Below are 17,037 nucleotides of genomic sequence, written 5' to 3'. Positions count from 1 at the left end.
GCAAGACATTCCGTGCAAAAGCAATGTGTGATGTTATGCCTCGAATTTGCGATTACGGTACACACATAGTAACAAGGGCAACAAATCTATGATGTATGAAAACTTCTAGGCTTTCTCGAAACAGAAATACGGGATCTTGTTAGAGAGAGAGAGAGAGAGGGCAATGTCGACAGACTAGAATACGATACCAGAAAGTGTTCGAAGAATCTGAATAGATTCAGACACCAGGCGTAGCGTACGTACGTACGTACGATGTCAGATGTCAGGGGACGTAGATGGGGTCCGGGATGGATGCCTGCCCCGAGACCCACCCACTGGCCTCCGGGAAGGCCAAAAGGTGAAGGCGGTGGTATGGGGCGGACGAGGAAGTGGATGCCTGCCCAAAATTAGCATGTCTTATTAGGCCCCCCCCCCCCTTCCCCAAAATGGGTGGAGAGAGAGAGAGGTGTGGTTGCCCATTTGATGCCCATTTGGTGCTCATTTGGGCTGCCTGCCTGCCCATCATACTCTCTCTCTCTCTCTGTCTGTCTGTCTCTGTCTCTCTGTTTCTCTGTTTCTCTCTCACTCTCTCTGTGTGAATCTCTGTGTGTTCGTTTTCCACGCACGTGGATGGCCCTTGCTTTGTTGGGCGACCATCGCGGTCTCATATCCCTTTGAGGCGTCCGTTTTATTTATTTCCTGCAGAAATCCAGAGACAGGAAGACGAAGCCATAGACGAAGGAGGAAGATTGTTTGAACGAGAAAAGAGACACAGCCAGGAGACAGGAGGCAAGACTGTTGCAAAGAAGGGAGAATATTCTTGCCATTGATTGCTTGATTCATTGATTGGGAGAGAGAGAGAGAGCTCTCGCAGAGGAGTCTGGCTCTAGAGAAAGAGACAGAGACAGAGACAGAGCGCTCACAGACAGAAGAATCTGGTTCTAGAGAGTGAGAGAGAGAGAGGAGGAGGAGAAGAAGAATTTGATCTTTTTGGTGGCTCTTCTGCTCGTGGGTTCGCCTCTGCTCCGTAAGGTTTTTTTTTAACTTATCAAATCAAGTTAAGCTCTATTTGTATTTACACACTTTGTTTTTCACTTTTCCTTTTAAATTTTCTTTTGGGCAAATTTGTCTTTTTACCTGTCTGGTGATCTCCTCCCCCTCTCCAAAACAAAAAAAACGGTTTCCTCGTCGCAGGAGATTCAATATCTCTCAAGTGGTATTACCTGATGGAGGAAATTGAAGAGAAGCGGTTTTGCTTTTTTCAGCAACATTACTAGAATTCAGATCTTGATAAAGAAGAAGAAGAAGAATAAATAGTTCATTCGGAAGTCTTTCGTAACTGTGAAGAAGAAGAAGAAGAATAGGTTTTCCGAAGGTCTTGTTGTTAAGAAGAAAATATATCTTCTGTGTTATGAAGAAAGGGACCTTTTTTGAAGGTCTTGTTGTGAAAGAAGACAGCCTTAAAAAGGTATTGTGAAAGAGAAGGGTTTTGTATGATTGTTTAGTAAAGTTTTGCCTTCCATTGTGAAACAATGGACTTGTATTCCGGTGAGTAGGAAGAAGAACAGTTTTGGTATGAATTTGAAGAAAGCATTATGGAGAAGAATGAAGTCATGATTAAAGGGAAATGATGGTAGAGAAAGCGAACCTCCCCTGCCTCACGCAGGCATCAACATCATCAGTAGATTCCACAGCTATGTTACCATGTTCTCGGGAGCGTTTCTATGTGGAGTTGAAGCCAGGAGAAACCACATTTGTTTCTTGGAAGAAGCTTCAAAAGGAGTCTCAGAAAACTGTCGCGGCATCAGGATCTAGTTCCTCAGATGCGCCTGTTGGTGCTCACCCTGCCCTTGAAGCTCGAATCGCACCTGAGGTAAGACCTGTCAAGCCTTTTGAGTTCCTTATTAGGAGATCTCCGTTGAAAGTTACGTGTTTATCAGGAGTTATCATTATGCATTGAAGGAAAATACCATTACCCATCCTGTTTCAGTTGGAAACTAGGTATTTCTGGGGATTGCTGGCTTCCCTGTCTTTTCTTGTTGAATCCTTGATGTTGTAGTTCTAATAATTTAGGTAACAGGTGATACTTTTGTTGTGAGACATATCCCTTGAGTTAATTATACTGTACTTTGCAGGAAAATATTGTGACTGAAAATACGTTTTTCCTTTTGATTTGATAAATTGATATCTTCTCTAGGAAGTGCCCTCAGATCTTTCCCTGCTGACCTTTATTTCTATTTTTCTTGTTTTAGCTTTTCTCTTAAACCATGGGATCTCGTCCTTGAGTTGTTTCCAAAGGTGAAGCAAGCTTTTTTTTTGTTTGGTCTAAACCACTTTCCTTGGATCATTGGCATCCTCTGGGGAAAGAATCCCCTTAACCTTTTTTCCTTTCTTTCTTTTCTCTGTTTAGTCTCTTCTGTTAATCCATTCAGTTGTATTCTCTAATAGGATAACTTCATTTCTTGTTCTTTATTCAAGTTCCTGAAAGCTTGTTCTGTGCTTCTTTAGGTTGTTAAAGAGAGTGATCCCCTTCCTCCTCCTCCCAATCGGTTTAACGCAATGATTGAAAAGATCGAGAGGCTGTACCAGGTCAGTCATATAGAGACATATTTTCACCTCAATTCTTATCCTTAGTATCACTGACTATTATGTCTTTTTGGTTGCTTCAGGGAGGCAATAGTGATGATGAATTGAGTGATTGTTTAGATGATGACAAGTATGATACGAGAGATTCTTTCATTGATGACTCTGAATTGGTAAACCTTTATGGGCATTGGTTGTTTTATAAAGATATATAACCTTCATCTATCTTTGTCTAATCCAATGGGTCTTGGCAGAATGACTATTTTTCGGTGGAGAATGCGAAGTTAAAGCATGATGGTTTCTATGTGAATAGGGGAACTCTCGAACAAGAGTAAGTACTGTGGACATTTCTTCTCTAGCCTTGATAAACGCACATAAGTAAGAAAGCAAATGTGCTAAAAACACAACATTTTCTAGTTGAATAGGGGAAAACTAGAACAAGAGTAAGTACTGTGAGCCTTTTTTGTCTAGCCTTGATACTCTCACATGTAAAAGAAAAACAAATGTGCTGAAAGCATGATGGTTTGTATGTGAATAGGGTAAAGTCAGAACAACAGTAATTACTGTGAACATTTCTTGTTTATCCTTGATAGTCAACACATAAAAGAGAACAAATGTGCTCAAAGGAATTTGTGGAGGACAGACAACAGAAATGTATTTAACTGTTGAAATGGTTAACAGCTGCACATGAAGCATGTATTAATCATTGATCTATTGAAGTAAGGTTCTGATCAAAATGAACAGTTGCACATGAAGCATGCATTAATCATCGATTTATTAAAGTGAGATTTTGATCAAAATGAAAAGTTCTATGGTAAGATTTAGATAGAGCTATGAACTTTTTGAGTTAGATTTCTAGAGATAATGGAAAGATGTACTTCAAATAATAGCTAGAGTTATCTTAAAATCTAATAGTTGGGAAGAATAAAGCTTGTGAGAGGGGGGAAAGAAGATATCATAATCTTTCTTTTTTTCAACACTATTTACAGACCTCAACTGCCGCCTCCTGTTGTGTCTGTACCAAAGAAGAGGAAAAAGACAAGCTTTAATAATGTAGATGCAGAAGAAATAAAGAAACCAAACACTGGATCAAGAGCAAAAGCTGCGGTCATAGCCAAGAAAGCTTATTCATCATCTGGTGTCATGTCCCTTCCCACTAATCCTGGTGCAGTGCATAAGGAGGAGAGAGCTTCTCATGAGCCCTCGTATTATAAGGAGGCAGAAAAGCGTAATAATAAGACACATGGGGAGACATCGAAAGAGAGAACAGAAGGAAAAGAGATCGGTCTTAAGAGAGATAGATCAATGTTAGATGGTGTCTCTGTTGAAGATAATACAAATGAGAAAGTAGCAACACTGTTTGATGTGAATGAACCTCCAGAAGGGGATTCTCTTGTGATGTTGGAGCGCAAAGAGTCATCAGGGATAAGTGCAATGAAGCCAAAACCTGTTCAAAAGCCTGCTATCGAAGAGAATATGAAGGAGTCATCCATTCTTTTAAAGGTGTTTTTGTAATCTGACCTGCTCTTGAATTCCCGTATTCAGAAATTGCCCCTTTGGATTACGTTTTCTGACTTGGTGTGGTTTTTTCTGCTAACAGAAGTCACCGTCTAGTGTGGGAAAAGATATTAGTCCATCACGTGCGAAAGGGACAGTTTTAGAGAGAGCCTTTTTGGACTTGGAAAAAGGAGTAGCTGAATGTGAGTGTTTTTTTTGTTTTACTTCTTGCAGTCTTGTACATTGTTTATAAAGGGGGTAGTTGATGGATATGAGTTTCGTTTTATTATTATTCTGAACAAGTTCTTATATTCTTCACAATCCTATGTTATTTACAAATGAATCCTTTCCTTGTGTTATTATATATTTTGCTACAAAGAGTGTAGTTGTTGGATGCGAGAATTTAAGCTAATTTAATTTATTTCTGAATTTCCTAATCTTACGCTGGGTGCAAACAAAAATATTCTTGCATTCTTATTTTTTGTTTAGAAGAGGGTAGCTGATGAATGTGCATATTTAGAATTTTGTTTTGTTTGAATCTCTTCATCCATTCTTCATACTTCATGTTGTTTATGAAACACTGCAGCATGCCCCCCTTCAGTTGTTGCACGGGATCCTGAACAAGGAAAGAGGAACCGCTTACCTCCTGATATAAAGCAGAAGCTTGCTAAAATAGCTAGACTAGCGGTATAGATTTTATGGCTTGGAATTTTTAGGCTATTTGTTGAAAACTTTTAATTATTGGTGCCTTTGATATTTGCATCAGGCCAAACAAGGTAGAATTACAGATGAGCTAATTGAGCGCCTCATGGGGATTTTGGGCCATGTAATGCGAGTAAAGACTTTGAAGGTGTGTCCTAATGATTGAAATTTAACAGTAAATGAAGTACCATATGTGTTTGGTGCTTGTTAAAGGTGTGGCCTAATGGATGAAATTTAACAGTGAATGAAACACCATATGTGTTTGATGCTTGTTAAAGGGCGTGTCCTAATGGATGAAATTTAACAGTGAATAAAGCACCATGTGTTTGGTACTTGTATGCCTGTAGGGTTTAGGGTGTATGCATGCATATTTAGCATAAAAGGTTTCCTTAATTCATCGGGTATTCTGAATCCATGTTTTCTTGCTAAATGTTCCTTCCAATTGTTGCCAATTGATAGTAATTGCAACATTAGCATATTCTTATGTTTCCTTCAGTTTCTATACACTTATAGTGTGTTATGTATATGGAACTATTCAGTATCACTTGGGGCTGCCCTAAAATCAGAACAAGAAAACCTACATTTCACCAATGATGATTGGAGATTTTCATACAAGTATATTTATAGTCATGAGGGAAGGAACTTGGTCTATTGAAACCTAGTATGTGAGATATAGATGCCAAATAGGAACTGATTTTCCACTCATGTTTTAGCATAATGTTATACACTGAAATAGTATGTCTTGTCACATCTAATGTATCATTCATAACTGTTGTTTTCATGCCTAGTTTACTTAGTTTATTGGTTTATATCCATATCACACTAAAATTTTGGTCTACAATAAGTATTTTCTGTTTTAATAACCATATTAGTTTCCTGACTGTTCATATTTTACTTCATACCTTACAAATGTGTTCATCTTCTTTTTTATTTTTTATTTTCATGCTGCAGTCTTTTTTTTCCGGCATCTTACTTTTGTTTTCTTCCTTAATATCCGAGTCCTATGTCCCACATGCCTATAAATACAGCATATTTTAAACAAATATAGTAACTTTGTCCTCATCTATGCAGAGGAATTTAAAAGCCATGATAGAAATGGGTCTATGTGCAATGCAAGAGAAGGAAGGACGCTTAGTGGGTATCAGAAAGGAGGTTACAGAAATGATTAAATCAAGAGTACATAACCTTCAATCTCAGGTTGCATATATATCTATATGTTTCTGTATTTATTTTTCTGATTTATTATTATCATAAATTTCTCTAATTCTGTAGTCTATAGCAGACCCATATGTCTCCCAAATTTCTCTACTGTATGCTTAGAATTAGGTTTAGTAGTATAGTTAGTTCAATTAATTTAGGTAGATTCAATCTATACTTGTGGTTTAGCTTGGAGCTACTTTAGAATGTAACAATTCTGGTAGATTCAATCTATACTTGCGGTTTAGCTCGGAGCTACTTTAGAATGTAACAATTCTGGCCATTACTTTCATTTATGTACAATTATATTACTTATTTAAGAACTCTAAATTCATTCTACCGTCATACCATGCATGTATTACTAATAGATTTTACTAATTAATACTCTTATGAAGGTCCGTGGGTATTAATATCATTGTTATAATGTAATCTTACTTGGCTATTTAATATATTAATAGGTTTAAACTAATCAACATGAGCATATCATTTGATTTTCTTTGTTATGGATTATGGGCATGTAGTGTATAATTCTTTGTAGGTCCTGTGGATATTAATATGTCATCATTGTCATAATGTAATCTTACTTGGCTATTTAATGTATTAATAGGTTTAAACTAATCGACATGAGCATGCCATTTGATTTTTTTGGTTATGATTTATTGGTGTAGTCATTTATGAAAATCCTTTGTACTATGCATGTATTAACGATATATTTTACTTCTCATACTCTTATGTAAGTCCCGTGAGTATTAATATCATCGTTATCATAATGTAATCATGCTTGGCTATTTAATGTATTAATAGGTTTAATCTAATGGACATGAGCATTTGATTTTCTTTTATTATGGATTACGTGCATGTGGTGTATAATTCCTTATATACATCAGTATTGAAAATCCAACGTGGTTTTTACTTAGGAACATCGTCAGGGAGCAGATAAAGTATTGGGTACTACTCCTGAGAAAGTGCCTGGTGAAGGGCGATACCAGTGGGATCATGCGACGGAAGATAAAATATGTGACTTATATGAGCAATACATCGAGGTGAGATTAATATGTAATTCAGTTACTTGTTAAGTTAGGTTTTCTTGTTTTCCACTAATTCTCTTCTTTAATAATCACAGGGTATGGATGAGAACAAAGGTCCACACTTGAGGAAGCTGTATGCGGAGGTATGCCATTTTACCAAGAAAATGTGGAGTGAAGTTTATAGTCGATTATATAATTGCCTTCATTTCTGGCAGCTTGCAGAGCTGTGGCCAGATGGATGGATGGATAATCTGGGCATTAAACTAGCTGTACATAGGGCTCAAGAAAGGAAGAAGAGGCTGAATAAAGCTAGCAATGTAGGTTTTGACCTCGTCATTGTAGTTATGAGATTTTGCTTCCGTTTCTATTTTTCGCTTATTTGGTACTTGCAACGTTCCCTCGGTAGTAATTTATGTATTTAAGTCATTGCTTTCCTTATGGTGTTGATAGATCTCTGAAGTGAAGAAACGACGGCGCCCTCCGTTGAAGCCAAAAATGGAGACGGTGGATACAAATGGACGGGCTGTTCTGCCCTCAGGTACACCTGTCCATGAAAAATCTCCCTTGGAGCAAACAAGCAAAGCTTCTCTTGAATGTGAGCCTACTCTGAACTCGGAGCATGAACACCGATTATTTATGAAGGAGCAATACTACTCAAACCATCCCAACAGCCTCGAAAAGAAGAATAAAACTATGAATGAAAAGTTGCAGGTGAAGAAAGGGAAAGGGGAGGCTGATACTGATATTAAAATTAGGGTTCCAATGGCACATAAAAGCGAAAAAAGCATCTTTGATTTGAGTGGCAAAGGTGTCAGTGTCAAGGTTTCAACGGCACATAAGAATGAAAAAAGTGCTGTTGATCCGACTGAAAAAGGTATCACCACTAGGGTCCCAACTGCACAGAAAATTGAAAAGAGCTATGTTGATATCACTGAAAAGGGTATCAGTGCTAGGGCTGAAGAAGGCGTGGCACCCAGGACTGGGAAAGGCATGGGCTTCGAGGCGGAAAAAGGGATCAGTGGTGGAGCTGACAAAGGTGTTCCCATGGTGGATAAGATAATCCCCAGTGTACCCGATATAATGAAATTCGCTGTACCAACAAGCAAGGACAAAGATTTCCCCATGCGTGATGAACCAATGGGCCCTATTACAGCTCCGGTTGCCATATGGAGCACTGATATCCCTCCACACACAGCACCACGAGCTTTATGAATCAATACACCTTAATGTGGGTAGCTTTTTTCCTTATCTTTTTGTTTTCTTTCTTTCTTCTGGGTTTACCTTTGGTGAATTGCCAATTTGAGGGTATTGTAAATTCTTCTGTGTTTGGGTGAAATTGACTCCAGCTGTAGAGCAGTGGCCCAAATCACTAGGCCAACCCACAACCCTGTATATGTTCTCTTTTTTCTTTAGTTAAATTTTTTGTGAGGTGCCATTGTGCGTATGGTCGGATAGTAAGTCAGATATTTCAAGAGGTAATAAGGGTAGGTTTATTTTTCATCCAATTAGAGAATGCTTGGTTGATCTATAAACTTCACTTCTTTTCTTATTCCCTTGCTATATATGCAATTCATGATGAATACAACCAAATTTAATCTCCGAGCTTGTCCAGACTTCTCTTTTAAATTGTATACAATAGTTCAAATTATTTGGTTTTGTCTTGCAAATATCAATTGTGATAAATTGGGAGTGAAATCATAAGACTCAAGAGTGAATTCGCCAATATTGTATTTGGGTACCTATTGTGTTTTGTTGTTTGTCGATAAACACAAAAGCTTATAGATGTGATTACTTTATTGCATATTTTTGAATGCTCAAAATCTTTGCTATTGCATTTCGAGACAATTTGGCATTCAAAATTTATTTACGTGGTTATTCCATCCTTATAGTTCCATTGTTTGATAGATTTTGCGAAAGGCCTAAGTCATGTTAAAAGAGAGCACATCCAATAGTTGAGCATTTGCATCCTTTAAGCAATTCAATGCTTAAGCTTCAAGGTCATGTAATAGTCAATTATTGGCTTCCTTTCTAACTAGTTCAATTAATATGCTCATGGACTTTGTGAATATAGTAATTTGGTATACAACAATTTTAAGTATTAGTTGTTTTAAAAGTGTTTTAATCAAAGTTGTTTTAACTACGGAAGATTTAGTCTAGTGATGATTTTGATGCTGATAGTTTTGATTTTGTTAATTCTTTGTTTTTTGATTTTCTCAATCAAAACAAGAAAGATCATAACGAGTGTGTAGAAGAGGGTATTGTGGAGGTGGTGATAGAGAGTTAAGTTCATGAGGGTATATGCTTTATGATTGTGGTGTTATTTTGTATTTTACTATTAAACTTGCCTAAATATCTTGGGTTTAGCAATGATTAAATTCGATTATAATGCCTAATTGTGTTGAGCATGTATATGTGAGTCAAAGAGGCTTTTATAATATGGTATTTCGAGTGTCAATATTTTGTTGCTTTGATGACAAAATTACCAATATTATTTGATAGAAGATTAATGATGTGATGGAATGGGTTCCTTTAGTGATGTGATGGAATGGATTAGTGATGTTTTGATCGTCGTTGCCGAATGGAATGTTGCCGATGTGCCGAATGGGATGTGTGGTGTTGTCTCCCGTCTCTATGTAGCCGGGTCGATTTGGCATTTTTAGGTAACGAAACCACTCTTCGTGTGACGTCATATGATGTGAGGCGCCGAAGTTGACGAGCCACATGTCTTCTGAGTTGGAGGTTCTTGTGGAGTCAGAGGTCGTAATAGAGTTTGCTCTATGTCCCATTACGAACAACCCACCATAGTCGTCGTATTCGGAGTTGGTGGCGTAATTTGTGAATTGTCAGCTTGTCGAAGGCGACTCATTTTTTTTTTCGGGATGGACTATCTTCCCACAATAATTGTATGTAATGGGCCACGTTTTCCGACCTTGTTCGTCATGGAAGCTCCCCCTTCTTCCAAAGGTTCCTCGATGGTTTCCCTCGTCTTGCTATCAACGATTTAAGTTCCCTTCGTGAGATGGGTCAAATCGACCTCTTTTACCGTTGCAACCTCGTCCTCGGCCACCATCTAAATTCGAGAAGAACATTTGTCCTTCCGACGTCTTGGTCTTGGTTCAGACGTGGTTCTCTTCGACCAATAACATTGATTGGAGGTCAAAGAACGAAGGAGGGTTTTCTCTCACAAAGATAGTCGTCCTTATTAGGTTGACCCGATGTGCCAGGCCGCCCAAGCATACTTGAACCATCTCATCTTCGTCGACGTTTACGTTAATGGAGCCAAGCGAGTCGCAAATCCTCTTGATCTTGGCATTGTAGTCCGACACGAGCATATCTTTTTGTTGTATCTTGTTCAACTCTTGTCGGAGTTGAAGCTTGCAGGCGGTCGTGTTGGCGACAAAAAGTTTCTTTAAGTTTGCCCACGCTTCTTAGGGCATCTTGACGCCTCAAATGAGCATGTGGTCGTGGACACATGTTGCCAAGCAATACATTGCCCGACACACTCATTGCTCCCATGTTGGGTAGTTGGCGTTTGTGATGTTGGGTTTGTTTTCGAGTGCACCGGTGATGTAGCTCCAATACCCTTGGCTGACTAGGTATTGGTTCATCTTGTACTCCCAAGATGAATAATTGCTCCAGTCTAGCTTTTCACTAGGGAGCGAGCTACCCACTTGTGTGTTCATGTTGATGTAGTGTCTTCCTTCTTGGTTTTTCTTCCCTCGGTCACGTGAACGTGCTACGTAGCAGCACTATGATAGCGGATAGCCAGATTTGTCATTGACATCTCGAACACACACCTCAACAAATCCAATAACTGAATATGGGTATTGGAAGACAGATTAAAGGATGCCTAACAAAGACTAGCCGGAAGGGGTGAAGAGGAGGTTGTTGTAGAGAAAGGAGAATCCGCTAGAAATGTTCAAGAGGAGGCACATGTTGAAATAGAGCCAATTGGGGGGACTCGGGAAGGCGCGGAAGCAAACAAAGGGACGATCGTGACAACTCTAGAAATAGACAAGGAAACAAAACTAGTGCCAACCAGCAATAAGGAGCCGACAAGTAACCAAATTGAAGGGCTATGAGAAGAGCTGGCAACACAAATGGTCATAACAAAAAAGGCAAAGAAGATGACACAACATGGGCTCAGGAGGAGCTTAAGCGGCTATAGATGGAAGAACATGAGTGACTAAGAGACGGATATACCTTGCTCAAGGAGATCTATAATCAAATAATGGAGAAAGAATAAATGGTTAAACGACGAGAATATTCATATAAATATGGAAAACCCACCGCTTAAGGAAGACAATGAGTGGCTAATTGAAGAGAGCTGACAACTCAAGGAAGAACTCCGGCACCAAAAAGGGAAATTATGGAAGGCCGTCGATGAGGAGATTGTGAAGAGTTATAATTCACAAATCCAGAATTAGGAAATGCAATCGGCATCAATAACAATCAAGTGGCTCAAGCAAGAAAAGCAAGAAGTCTCGGCAAAAGCCGAAATGAGGGTAACGAGGATAAAAGTCATTATTTAAAACCACAAAAAACAACTGGATAAAAAGATTGAGGAAAGATCGGAAGCAATATGGAAGGCATGGTTGGTGCATGCGGCAAAATTGGAGACATACAGGGCCAATTACGAAAACCGGCAGAAACCGGCACAGGTTTCTACAAAATGGATAAGGAACATATCACTATGATTAGGGAAGATCTAGCTAACAACTTCTATGCATTAGCCCAGACCCATTCTGACAAAATGGGAAAATTGCAGGAGTTTGATGACGATCAATTACAATTCGATGAGAAAGAATGGATGAAGTCGGAGGGAGACCTGTTAGGATTTTGACAAAGGGTACAAGGTTATGGCAAACACAAATGATGGAACAACTTGGAATGCAAATCAGAAATTCGATTAACAAAAACAAGCTGGTAATACAACTGAGAGAGATGGCTAAAGGATGCAAGGATGCAGAGCACACCAAACAGGTTCCCCGGCTTCCTCTTTATATAGCAAAGGAAGTGGAGGAAAAGAAAAAAGAGGTAAGCTTTTGAAATACAAAAACTGAAATTAACCTAATAAGAAAACTGAAATACAACTAATGTGAAATTGTTTCCTTTTACTAATAATAACTTGGGGTGTGGGGTTATATTTAGTAATTAACTAAGTAGTTGCTTACTGACATCTAATTAGTTAATTATAACTTCTAACACTCCCCCTTAACACCAACACCACACTTGAGGCCAATGTTTTGACAACATGACCAGTGTTTGAGAGAAGGACTGGTTTTGTCAAAAAATCAGCCGACATGGTAAGAGTGGGAGTATAACCAATCTGCAAGACGACATCTTCAAATAATTCACACAAGAAATGATATCGAGCCCGAATATGCTTATTTTGATCAATGATTTTACGATTCCGTGAAATCTTGATGCATGATTGGCTATCACACCAAAGTCAAAATTCGGTTATGTGGATGATGTCGAGTTCCGAAAAAATTGACTGTAGCCAAAGTCCCTCCTTAACCACCAAAGTGTCGAATACAAGTGTATAATGGACATATTCACACTATCCCTTTGTATAGATCAAGTTTGGGCCATTTGTGTAATTAGCATAAATGGTAGATGCCCTAAGTCTGTCACTATATATAGTGACCTTGTAACCTTTTTGTAAGGTTGGGGGTTGTATTATTGCTTTATGGAATAGAAAGAGTCGTTTTGTGCCTCTCTCTCTCTCTCTCTCTCTCTCTCTCTCTCTCTCTCTATCTCTGTGCAACGACCTAGAAACTGTCATACGCAGGTACAGAACAGAATCGAATGCTTCTTGATCTTCCGCATAGACGACCTTGTCTCCAACATCTGGTATCAGAGCCTGCACAGTATTCGGTCCTTCAATCCGCTGTCGGACGTCGTCTCAGCCTGCACAGGATTCGGTTTCCTGCGTCATTCGAAGAAGAGAGAAGAAGAAGAAAAAAAAACGAGGCTTGCATCTCATCGCGTTAGATCATCTTCGCTTGGAGTAAGCCAGCCGGTTGTACTCTGTTTCTTGTGATCGTAACCGCTCGAGGTGAAATCCCCTTGTGCAACATTGACACGATCGAGCTCCACTCGGTTAAACGGCATCCGAAGAGGTCATCAAACGCTGCTCGCCGCTCATTGTAACCACTCGGTGCAGATCGGTCTCAAGACAACAACCCCAATTCGTGCTTCATCCGGCTGATCGACATTCGAGAGGATCAGTTGGATCCGTCTCTCTCGTCGCTGCAGTCACCCGAAGCAGAATCGGTCCAGACAATCGGATTCAATAATCGGTATTTGGCATATATATTCGGAAGCGAACCGGGCTCACTCCGACTCGGCAACATTCGGGAAGACCAGTCGGTTCTGTCCCTCAAGTTACCGGAGTCAATTCGAGCAAGTTCAACAATACATATATCCGAAGCCGAACCGACTCGGGTTCAAATCCGACTAGAACGATATCGGGTGAGCCAACCGGCTGCACTCCAACAAGGTTCGTAGTCAACTCCGAACCGAGCTTCGTCAACCGAAACCAAATTTGATGGCATCAACATCCGGCTCGTCAGAAATGAGTCTACGAAAGTTCAATGGATCGAACTTCAACTTCTGGAAGGAGCAAATGCAGGACTATCTCATAGTCAAGGGGCAAATCGATCCCATCGAAAATGAAGAACCTCCAGAAGGATACAAACCAATTGAGTGGCAGAAGCTGGACAGAATCGTCCGCGCCACGATTCGGATGCACCTATCGGAATCGGTATACTTTACGGTGCAATCGTGTACGACAGCATTCGAACTGTGGAAAACACTGTCGGACACCTACGAAAAGAAGGTCGCTGCAACGAAGATGTTTCTAATCCGGCGCCTCTACAACTTGCGGATGAAAGAATCCGATTCGGTTCAAGCACATCTCAATGAGTACGAAAGCATAAGCTCCCAAATCTCGTCACAGGGGACGGCAATCGAGGATGAACTCAGAGCAATGATACTCATGAGCAACCTTCCCTCATCATGGGAAACTTTCGTCACAACCGTGTGCAACGCGTCAACCACGGATGTTAAATACTCCGAAGTCACGAGCGCAATCCTGACCGAAGCAGCTCGGAGAAAGTCTTTCGCCAAAGACTCAACAGACGACGCTTACGTAGTACAAGGTTCGACAGACCGATCGAACATACGAGGAAGAGATTCCTCACGGCCGCCGAACAATCAGCGAAGACGGAGCCAGTCACGGGATAATCGAATCTGCAACTATTGCAAGAAACCCGGACACATCAAAGCCGACTGCCGCGCACTCAAGAACAAGAACGACAAGTCTCAGAGATCAGACAAGAAGAGTGGCCGGCATGAGGAGATCAATTACGTCAGCTTCTCAGCTGATGTGCTACCAAACGACCCGAATATACTATCAATCGAAAATCCAGTCGGATCAGAAGTTCTGCTCACGACTGAAGAATCGAGCACATGGCTCTTAGATTCGGGCGCGTCATTTCACGTGACTCCTCATCGATCCCAATTTCGGCAATATACGATCCGTCACTCCGACTCAGTTTGAGTCGGTAACTCGCAACACTGTGACATCATTGGAATCGGCACAGTAGAGCTCAACCTTGCAGGTGGCTCTACACTTGTACTTCACAATGTCCGACATGTACCCGAGCTCTCAAGGCCATTGATCTCAGTCGGACAACTAGATGAAGACGGCATTCGTGCCGGTTTTTCTTCGGGAGGGTGGACACTCCACAGGGGGAACCTCCTGCTTGCTAGAGGACCCAAGATACACTCACTGTATCCGTTACATGTTACGCTCAGAGAGGGTAACCTGTTTTTGGTGGATATTCCTGTGTCATCACTATGGCACAGAAGATTAGGACACCTCAGCAAGGCCGGCATTACGCATCTATCTAGAGCCGGATACATCCCTAAACTCTCCTTCTCCGACCATCAATTCTGCGAGCATTGCCAGTATGGCAAACAAGCAGCCGCATCACACCCGACATCAACACCAAGAGAAACGAGACCTCTCGATTTGGTCCACTCGGACGTCTGTGGCCCAATGCCGCATCAGTCTCTCGGCGGTGCCTCTTACTTCGTCAGTTTTATTGACGATTCGACTCGAAAGGTGTGGGCTTATCCAATTCGCACCAAAGATCGTGTCTTCTCGATCTTCTCCGATTGGCTCGCTATGGTAGAAAATCAAACCGACCGAAAACTGAAATGCTTTCGGACCGACAATGGGGGAGAGTTCAAATCAGAAGAATTCGTCAAATTCTGCCGACAACGCGGCATCCGACGTGAATTTACGGCACCACACAGTCCGGAGCAAAACGGGATTGTTGAACGCATGAATCGGACAATCCAAGAACGGATAGTTTCCATGCTCCAACACTCCGGACTGTCAGATGGCTTCTGGGCAGAGGCTCTACTCACGGCAGTACACATAATCAATATGTCGCCAAGCAGACCTCTAGGACTTCAAATTCCTCAGGAACTATGGATCGGCAGTAAGCCGAATTACGACAAGCTGAGGATCTTCGGATGCGAGGCGTACGCCCTTATTCCGAAAGATGATCGCCGAAAACTTGCACCTCGGTCCAGGAAATGCATTTTCCTTGGATATGGATCCGACGGCGAAATGGGATACCGACTCTGGGACCCCGAACGCAGACAAATCGTCCGAAGTTCGGACGTTGTGTTCAACGAGTCGGCTATGAATCCATCAGTCAAAACACCGATCGAAGTCCGAAGGGTAACATTTTCCGATGTGCCGACCCTTCAAGAAGGCCCCGCTCTTAACACACGGTCAGCTTCACGGGTAGTTGAACCTTACACTACCGATTCAGACAACTCTGACTCGGCACAGCAGCTTTCGGACCATCCGACCTCGATACCCGATGCGACCAGTCCAATCATACCTCGACGATCCGAGAGACTGTCGCAACCTCCGGAGAGGTATTCTCCTGGAATTTTCTTCACCGACGCCGGCGAACCGACGTCTTACGAAGAAGCATCGACATCTGTCGATTCCGCCACCTGGCATCTGGCGATGGAGTCGGAAATGCACTCCATTCGGGCAAACAAGACTTGGGATCTGGTCGAATTACCTAGGAACCGACGTGCTCTTCCTTGCAAGTGGGTTTATCGACTAAAAGAGACGTCTGATTCGACCACCCCAAAGTACAAGGCCAGATTAGTTGCGAAGGGCTTCCGACAAGAATATGGCGTCGACTTCGACGAGATTTTTTCACCAGTGGTGAAAATGACAACCCTTCGTTTTCTACTCGGCGTAGTGGCAGCCGACAACTTGGAGCTGATTCAGCTAGATGTCAAAACAGCATTCCTCCATGGTGATCTTGAAGAGGAAATTTATATGGAGCAGCCAAAAGGCTTCGTGGCAACTGGCCAAGAACATCTAGTCTGCCGACTCAGGAAGAGTCTATACGGCCTCAAATAGGCACCGCGACAATGGTACAAGAAGTTCGACGACTTCATCCAATCGATCGGCTTCTCAAAAAGCGATGAGGACCATTGTTTTTTTACCAACACAGCTCAAGATGGATCACCCATCTTCCTCATCATTTACGTGGACGACATGCTAATTTCTGGACGCCACGCGGGCGAACTTGCCGATCTCATTCGGCAACTGCGGTTGAAGTTTGCCATGAAGGACCTCGGTCCGGCACGACACATACTTGGCATGAAGATTAGTCGGCATCGCGATCAACGACATCTTTTTTTGTCTCAAACCGACTATATCGGACGTGTCTTGGAACGCTTCAACATGCAATCAGCCAAATCTGCTTCAACCCCGCTCCCCATGAATCTTCGGCTCTCTCAGCGAGACTGCCCGACATCCGGTCCGGAGGGGGAAGATATGAAGTCGGTACCGTATGCACCGGCAGTCGGCTCCCTTATGTACCTGATGGTCGCGACACGGCCTGATATTTCTCATGCCGTAGGAGTCGTTAGCAGATTTATGCACAATCCTGGCCGATCGCATTGGAACGCAGTCAAGCATGTGTTCAAATATCTGGCTGGC

The 17,037-nt window shown here is 41.6% G+C and overlaps 1 protein-coding gene across 1 annotated transcript; it reads left to right on the top strand.

Moving 5' to 3' along the window:
* The first annotated feature begins 1,200 nt into the window (after positions 1-1,200).
* Positions 1,201-8,584, top strand: LOC147861762 (ubinuclein-1-like). The gene is made up of 13 exons (XM_087322260.1): positions 1,201-1,852; positions 2,488-2,568; positions 2,649-2,735; positions 2,817-2,893; positions 3,552-4,065; positions 4,163-4,262; positions 4,646-4,746; positions 4,826-4,909; positions 5,833-5,958; positions 6,876-7,001; positions 7,082-7,129; positions 7,202-7,303; positions 7,437-8,584. The coding sequence occupies exons 1-13, from the start codon at positions 1,607-1,609 to the stop codon at positions 8,196-8,198; spliced, it is 2,454 nt and encodes an 817-aa protein (XP_087178386.1). The 5' UTR covers positions 1,201-1,606; the 3' UTR covers positions 8,199-8,584.
* Positions 8,585-17,037: the final 8,453 nt, after the last annotated feature.

Source organism: Azolla caroliniana, unplaced genomic scaffold, assembly GCF_043228905.1.
Source record: "Azolla caroliniana isolate FFs.n. ecotype wild unplaced genomic scaffold, voAzoCaro1.0.p SCAF_7, whole genome shotgun sequence".
Classification (NCBI taxonomy): Eukaryota; Viridiplantae; Streptophyta; class Polypodiopsida; order Salviniales; family Salviniaceae; genus Azolla; species Azolla caroliniana.
This window is presented reverse-complemented; position numbering and strand designations above follow the sequence as displayed.